We start from the raw sequence: 8,936 nt of genomic DNA, 5'->3' as shown, positions 1-8,936 counted from the left end.
ACTACCCTTGGTAACAAGAGAACAAGGTAAATGAATCCTGGGGCCCTTGATCACCTTGTGAAACAGAGCTGCCCTCGCTGTCCTAGGCTTCTTAACTACCTCTGGATAGCTATGTAAGGAAGAACTAAACTTCTGTCTTACGTGAGTGATCATATTTTGGAGGTGCCTAACACTTACACAAAAAATATAATTAAAATATTAAGAAGTTAAGCTTCTTTACTTTTTATGATCCTAAAAATGTCTTCTCCTTATTCCTTTAGATTTTATCTTTAATGACAAGGAAAACTAAAAAGTCTCAAATTTAACTGGCTGTAAGCAAGTAAGACCCTAAAACTACATGTGACCTCATGAATTCACTGTGCTGCTTCTCTTTTCCAAAAATCAACCTACAGAATACAGTCATTTATACTTTTTGGGCCTCAGTATAGGCATTTAGTTAATATAGATGTATGAATACCAACCAAATCAATAAACGAAAACTCAGATTGTTCCCCTTTTCCAACACAGATGTCCATGTCCTATTTTTATCTACTCTCTGTGATCAATTAATCATAGATTATTGGATTAAGAAAAAATGGATAAAGTAGACTTCATTTCCCATGATGTGATTCAAAGGTGATGTTTTTTTTCTCATTCTCATCTTCGTGTGACTCTGCTTCGGAACAGTTCATTGTGTTGCTAAGACACAAGGATGTCTTTCTGCAACAGAAAACTTTGAAGTCAAGGCACTACAGCTGCTGCAAAGGATGTCACAAATAGTGTGTGCAGGGCCTTGTCCACAGTGTGACCTGTAGCACGTGATTCAGATAAAAATTATCACACTCATCCAGCACCCTCTCACAGAAAACTATGGCTCTTTCAATTACTTGTATTCTAAAATTAATAAAACAGTGTATGTGGACTAAAAGTCAGGAAATCCTCATTCTACTAAGATGTATCTTTCTTAGAACCTCAAGCAAATAACTGAGGGGAGCTTGTCCTTAAATTCTAATTTGCCTTTATTCTACAAGACACAAGTTTAAAGAATATTAGAAGAAAGCAAAATGAAATTATATCGTCAGTTGTTCCTTCACTAAAAATATACATTTCATCTAAACAAATGTTTGATTCTACCTGGTAAATAAGTAGGGTAGGTTTTATATTCACTGAGACCTGTGATTCATATTTGGAATTTGAGTTCATGAACAGATGCAAAGAAGTCTGGTCTCCTCAGTGAACTTTTGATAAAGGCACAGAAAGCTCAGCAGTGATGTGAGCTGGTTTGCATCTCCAGGTTTGTCTAAGCAAACTGAACAGCTGCAGCAATATTCTTGTTTTAATACTGGTAACATCAAGGCAAGGACAGAGAAAATCAAAACAAAATGCTGGAACAGATTTTGAATTTTTTTTCTGACCTAAAAGAAAAAAGAATCGAAAACAGCATTTAACTAAGCTGAAAGGTATCTTTCACATCATGTACATTCTATTGCACAAGGATAAAATCCATCAAAAATAACATGAACAGATAAATAAAGGAGCGTGAGGCTCTGAGAGCTAGAATAGGCCTTGTTCAGAATCATCTCCCTCTCTTAAGAAATAATCTGGTGGAAAATAATGAGTAGGCAAAAGCAGGCGCTGGAGGATATGTTTTCCCAACCTTTGAACATCCTTTGTTTAAGAGTCACAGAAGTGACTGGAGACTGAGTTAACAGCATAGTATTCCTTTTTCAAGCAAGGGTCAAAAAGTACTCTTTAATAGAAATGGGATGATACAGTGAGGTCAAGATTTGTGCAGGAATCTTCATCTCCAAGTAAAAGTTTAGTCTAGCAGAATCAAATGAAACCCAGAAGACTTGTTTTTTTTTTTTAAAACTCTGGTGTTCTAAGCATAAAAAAGGAAATAGAAAAGAACACAGACCACTCTATTTTAATATTTTTAAATACCATAAATCATAATGATTTATATACTACACTGTACAATTATACATTGTTACTTTCCCCAAAAATTAACATCTTATCGGATTTTCTGAAACTATTACTCCACAGAGCCAAGAGTTTGACTCTTTAGCCATTGCTACAACACACAGAATACAATCTATGAGGTCCTAAGTCTTCCGGTTGTGCCTGTTGCTGCTGCCACTGAGGGAGGGGCCTCTCAGAGACCTCTCATAACCCCTTCCATCCCCTGCGTCGGAAACAGGCTCTGCAGGGAGATGTGTGCCGATGGATGCAGTTTCTGTGCTTTGCTTTCCACAAGCCTACACCCCTCTAAGAGAACTTGCGCTTCTTCATGGCTTCTGCCTTGACTGCCAGGCTCTTGGCACAGATGGTCAGGACCACAATTAGAACGCCCACCACAAATGTCACCACGGGCCAGAGAAAGCAATGCAGGAGGACAATCTCATCATGCGTGCGATGCAGAAGCACATCATCTGGTCTGCAAGATAGTGGAAAATAGGAAGGAAAGAGGGGTCAACTGCCTTGGCATTGCACCAAAAACTCTTTACAACCTGGAGCCCAGCTTGCTTTCTGGACCAAAGGGCATAATTAAAAGTGAAGACCTCACTCTGACTATAAATACTGTACTTTGTGCTTCAAACCCATTACTGAAAGTTCTGAGGTCTTGATCAAGTAATTGCATATTATTTATAATGTAATTTACATGTTGCAAAATGCCAAAAGTGTAGCAACCTCTTATGCTATTGTTTCCCTCCATTCTAAATTGCTTAACATATTCCATTTTCTCACTTATCCTTTAATGTCTCCTGATTAAAGTGGCATTCTCAAACAAACCCAAACTAGACCTCAGCACTTAAGTGAGGCCCAAATGATCTTAATCTCTCTCTCTCTCTCACACACACACACACACACACACACACACACACACACACACACAAAGTCAGTTAAAGCCACTGTTTGAATTTAGATAGAACAACCTATGTGTAGCTTTCAGGTGGACTCAGCTTCACTATGTGAAGGTTTTTATTAATGAACAGGCAGATAAATGGATGAATTTAATATATTTTCCCATGGTTCTGGGCGGGATTAGCCATCATTTTAAAGCACTAACCATTTTCTTGATAAATTTTACAAAGTCTTAGCAATATATTTCCATCTTATCAATGAGGGGCTCTATTTTCAATTCCATCACTAGTCTTATTCACAGGAAATGAAGATGAGTTATGTTCCACAGCCACAATCTCTCATCTTTGGCCATTAGAGAGTGATCCTGGGAATCTAGCTCTCATATGAGAGGTTTACATTCTGCAAGATATTTCCATTTCATCCACTGGAAGGTTTGTTCTGTTATACTAGAGCAGCAGTGCTGCCTCCAGAAAAGAAAATTAGTTCAATTGCCTTCAAGAACACCAGAAGCTTTAGAGGACAGGGCAGTGCATTTTACAGAGAGATGCTTCCTGAGGAGCTCTCACGAATCATAGCTCTCATGATTCGAGACCTATATTCCCAGAAGAATGACAAAGAATGTTGTGTATATGGCTCTTCTACCTGTAATGCAGCCATCACAAGGCATTAACAAGAAGTTGTTGCAGATTGGCTTTGAAATTACACAATCCTCGTCCCTTTTTTGTGCATAACATGATTTCAAACTTTGCACATAAAGTGTGATTTTTATTGAAATTTTATTTCATGTTATTTCAATAAAAATGTGTACTAAGTGAATGCAGAGTCATTCTAACAAGCAAAAATCATTCCAGCTTCCAGAAGTTATTCCTTTTCCTGAATTCCTATAGCAACAAGATTGTGCTATCATTAATCTGGGATATACATTAATATACATATCCTTGTTTCCTGTAAGGACCTTGACTTTGTCATTGCCTGTTATTCTACACATAGGTGTTGCTAAATAACTGCTTGCTACTGATGAAGGAGAAACTGTCACTGCTGCAGCCTTGTTATCCATGCAAACAGTGTAAGAAAGTAGAGGCCTAGGTCCAAAAATAATCAGGACATAATAGAGCTGTAGTCATATTTTACAGTCTTTGAAATCCCAACCCCCAGCACTGCCACGATTCGTTTCCCAGCTACGAGAACTCATGGCTGTCAGATACCTCAACCCCAATGTGCAAGGGAAGGTAAAAGCTGCTTCGGGATGACCTTCTTCCCTCTCTTCCTTCCTACCTTCACTTCTACCTACTTTCCTTCTTACCTTCCTTTCCCTTCACCTCTCTTCTCCTTCTGTCATGAACTGTTCTGCTTTTCCAGAATTTACTGGTACAAAGACAAACTAGACTCTTCGTCAAAAGAATGAGAGTGCTCAGTGTGAATATACTCACTACCACAGAACTGTACTCTTATAAGTGGTTAAAATGGTTCAACAATAACAACAAAAAAGGCAGCGGTAGGTGAGTGGGGAACATACTTATATTTTTAACACTATTTTACACTATTTTATATCTTTAACACTATGTAATTTCCACAAGTAATGTGATTTTGCATTTAATTTCCTAGTGAAATGCTTCAGTAAGTATAATGTTTTCTATTCTTCCTCTAGTCACTATTGTTGATGTTGAATCCTTTACCACAATACTATACAACTGAGCTAGAAAATTAGCCACAGATGAAGGTGATTAGAAACATTACATCTTTGTTTCTGAAACACAATTTGAAGACCATTTACTAAAAAAGAATGTGGGTAAAAGGAGAGAAGGAGAGAAAATAACTGAAAAATGCTGGACCCAGATATTTGGTTTTTTTAGAAGCTTCTTGGCATTCCACCCTGTATCAAGAGCCCTTGAGGCAGAACTTTATTTTAATGTTTCAAATGACAAAACATCTTTCACTTGAGTTAGCTATGTTGAATTTGCAACCATTTCAAAAGCCTTCTCTGAGGTAAAAATATTATATAAAAATGTTCCCATTTCTTTAAAAATAATTAATGTCTGCTTCCATTTCACACAGTTCTAAGATACCCCAGTTTCATTCAATGGGAATGAAGGGTGGCAGAACATGCAACTTTGGCATAAGGACTCTTTTTAGCTGAAGGCATTGAAAAGAAACAGATAAAAGAAAAGCTCTTCACCCTTTCCCTATTTGCCTAAAAGTAGCACATAAATTTGTAAGGTGTTTCCCCTCCTTTCTCTTCCAGAAAGGAAGTTCATCACTGGGGATAACCCTAGATGCTTATCGGCCCAGAGGTGGCACCAGAGAAATCTATATAACAAACCTTACTAACTAGCTTTTACCTTCCATTAGTTCCCCATATATTTATTTTCCTACAGTATGCTGTCCTAGAAACTTAAAGTCTCTTTCCTTTGTCTTGTCACGTCTCTAAAATTTATTGCTTTTTAAAAAAAGATGGTATATAAGCCCAAGTTCTAACTATTTCTTTGAGTTGCTCATCACTGAGTACTGCCACAGTGTGGATGATGCACATGTTAATAAACTCCTCTGTTTTTCTCTTGTTAATATATCTTTGTTGGTCTAATTTACCGTGTTTCATCCAATGGACCTCAGATGCGTACAGGGAGAACAGTTTTATCTCCCCGCAGAAAAAAACTTATTTCTCTGCACTAGAATGCTTAAGTTCATCATTCACTTATAGGATTTATTGAGGTTATCTCTAAATTGATCCTCCCCACAGAATCAAAGTATGTCTAATTCAAACTGGGCCTTTAGTGCCTTAATTGAAGGCGCTCCCCTGCCTCAGTTTCCTCCAATTTCATTAGGCAGCTTTCGGATGGGTTAGCAAAAGTTATTTGCAAAGGGGTGTTGGCTTAGAATTCAGTTTTTCAAAATTCCATGATGGTGGGACTGAAAGGGAACTTTAAAAAAAAAGTCACTCTTTTTAGCATTTGGCAAACTGGATTAATGGCCTGATGAGATCTGAATACGATGTAGTAACATCAGGATAGTGATGAGGACGTAAGCCATAAGCAAAACAAAGATGATTACTCTGTATCCAAGGACTTCAAAAAAGTAAGCAAGGGCTCTCTTTTGGGGTATGTAGAAACACTAATGGAAAACACTTTTTACTCCTGGTGTGGGGGTGGTTACAAATATCATAAACAAAAGAGCTGTGGGTACCCTTAGAAATATCTTCCTAAGGGTTGGTCCTACCCTGAGTCCAGCTTTGAAAGAACATTGTGATAATAACAGCATTTACTACCCTCCAGGTGCTATGGTAGGTCATTTAATCTCACCTGATCCTTAAAATGAGACTGTGCTGAAAGAATTTTTTTCATTTTACAACCAAGGAAACTAAGGCAAAGAAAGATTAGTTTGCCCAAGATTACACATCCTTAAAATAACGACACAAATAATGAATAACCATATCTGTATGATTATTAAACCTGTACTATCTACCCCTCAGCTAGCTTGTCTCAAATTCACATCACTTCTGGTGTTTGTTGAAATGCAGCTTCCTGGGTTTCAGCCCTTGGTTATCTATATCAGAATTTGAGGTTGTGAGGTCCAGACATCTCTATTTTCGAGACGCTCCTGGGTGATTTTAATACATGGTAAAGTTTAAGAAGCACTGTGTAAAGTTCTAATAGTTTAAAAAAATTGATGTGAAACATGAAGCTATTTAACTGGCTATTTCTGAAATTGCCTAATTCCTTCTTATGTCCAGATCATTTTCATGGCCTCCACAAGCTTTTGTGCAGAATGCGCACTGCATAAGCGTTCCCTGAGATGAGACAGGAGAGTGGGCTGAGGGTCATGGGGGGAAGAGTAGGGAGTAGGAAATCCAGACCCTGATGTTAGAATTTGCCAGTGGGAGCCTTTTGTTCTATTTGGCAAAAAGGCATCCCATACGCTGGCAGCAGATCTAGTTAAACCAAATAAAGACACAGAGATTTCATGTATGTTATCCTAAATATAAAAAATAAAACTTGCAGATAACAGAATGGTGGTTATGAAAGGGGAAAAGGTGGGGGAAGGGTGAATTGGGTAAAGGGGAACAAATATATGGTAATGGAAGGAAACTAGACTTTGGGTGGTGAGCATGTAATATTGTATTATATAGATATTGAATTATAATGTTGGACACCTGAAATTTACGTAATATTATTAACCAATGTTACCTCAATAAAGTTAATAAGAAAAAAATTAGTAGAAAATATATTCCCTTTGTCTCATCAAATTAGATTTCTTCTATCCCACGATGCTTGTTCTATTGGCTAACGGAGAGAAAGGTGACCTTTTTTTTAATGGTCTGAAAAATATTTTAAACTTAACCAGTTCATGTAAAAATCTGAACTGCATTATAATTTTGTAGTATTGCATGATGGTAACTATACCTCAAGAGACAAGATGATCTACTTCAAAGTACTTTCTCATGAGATCCTACAGGAAATAAAATCTTTCTAGATTTATTATCACAAGTATTTCTCACTTATCTGAGCAGAGAATTTTCCCCTTCATGTAGGCTGCTAAGTTAAAATTTTGGCCCATTTCTAGCAAAACTATATGATTTTTTTGTGCCAACGAGACCCCTCATGCTTTGTCTCATTTTCTTCACATGTTTCTGATTTATTTTGTCTTGCTAAATTCTGTCAAGCTTTAGGGCACTCATTAAACCTTTCTTAGAGTAGGCGTATATACCAATTATCTATATTTACACATCAGGCATACAATAAACCTTGAAAACTTTTTTAGTTGTATTTCTATGAAAATACTACACTATATCTTTACAGGAATTTGCCCTTATGTATTTCTATGAGAATAATACACTATATCTTTAAAGGAATTTGCCCTTATGTATTTCTATGAGAAAAATACACTATATCTTTACAGGAATTTGCCCTTATGTATTTTGATGAAATATTATTTTAAAGTCTACAAATGCTTCGTCATTATCACAATCATAAAAAAAATTCTGCAGGCAAAATGTCAGTCCAATATGCCAGGCTTTTGGTATAGTAGCATAGCCAAATGACATAAAAATGTAATGATTTCCTCCTCCAAATCTTTTGAATAGGTGCTATCTATTCCTACTCTAAATCTTGTTTATTATTTATAACATGACCTACTTTTAAAAAGAACCTGGAGTAGATAACAATAAAAACAAAAGACTTAAGTAAAATAAAATCTTTAAACTGACAATAAAGGAGTAAGTGCAATTTAATTAGGATGGGAAAAAAATAGAAACCCCAGGCTAAGAAAAGCTCCTGCCTTAAGAACAAGTGGAACTTACCTCTGAAGGCCCAGCACCCGAGGAAGAAAAGAACAGAGATGTGTTATACAGCTGCCATTTTATAAAAAAGGAAGATGTCAATTCAGCAGAACACATTTTTTTTTTGCTACAGCTAACTCAATAAATTAAATTGTGTGTATTTTTACATAAAGCAAGCTGCATAACACATTTAAAAGGCCCTTCATGGCAGTTTTACAAACCCGGCTAGTGAAATCATTTGAGTTTTTTAACGTTAATTCCAAGGTCTCAGATCTCCCGAATCAGACTGAAGTTTTAAACAGCTTTCCAGGTGATGCTAACAATTACTCACATCTGGGAATAACTGATTTAAGGCTTTTTAAATATCAAAGAATGGTTTCTGACAACGATTGAAGAGCAAACTGTTCGAGACCGAAATCACTGAGGAACATTCTATGTTACTGGTTGAAAAGAGAATCTCCTGTCAGGTTAATTCTTGACATGGAAGTGACAAAATGATATTTTATAATGAAAACCAAAGAACCCTGACATGTATTCATTCCTGGATAACTCTGTCTACTTGGAGCTGAATTTCAGACAGCCTTTGAAAGTTTTCTATAAAAGTCACAGATGTATAAACAAATATTCAATTAAAATGCCACAGGTGAGAGGCGACTGACTGTGTCATAGAAGATTTTCAGGCAGGAATTGCTCATTATTGATATCTAATCCAGAAAATTTTGATGTGGATATTATTAAAGGCTTTGATTTTTAGCAAGACTCCATGCTATGGGCTTTCGAGAAGAATTTTTTTTTTTTTAATTTGTATTTATTTATTTAT

General features: G+C 36.5%; 1 protein-coding gene across 1 annotated transcript in view; it reads right to left on the bottom strand.

Annotated features, from left to right (window-relative positions):
* Positions 1–1,297: 1,297 nt before the first annotated feature.
* The window catches only part of KCNMB4 (potassium calcium-activated channel subfamily M regulatory beta subunit 4), a 59,923-nt gene continuing 52,284 nt past the window's right edge, over positions 1,298–8,936 (bottom strand). The window contains exon 3 of the mRNA XM_011374263.2: positions 1,298–2,416. Coding sequence (XP_011372565.1) covers positions 2,248–2,416 — 169 coding nt within the window. The 3' untranslated portion in view covers positions 1,298–2,247. The remainder of the gene's footprint in view (positions 2,417–8,936) is intronic.

The sequence above is a fragment of the Pteropus vampyrus genome, unplaced genomic scaffold, assembly GCF_000151845.1.
Source record: "Pteropus vampyrus isolate Shadow unplaced genomic scaffold, Pvam_2.0 Scaffold9, whole genome shotgun sequence".
NCBI lineage: Eukaryota > Metazoa > Chordata > Mammalia > Chiroptera > Pteropodidae > Pteropus > Pteropus vampyrus.
This window is presented reverse-complemented; position numbering and strand designations above follow the sequence as displayed.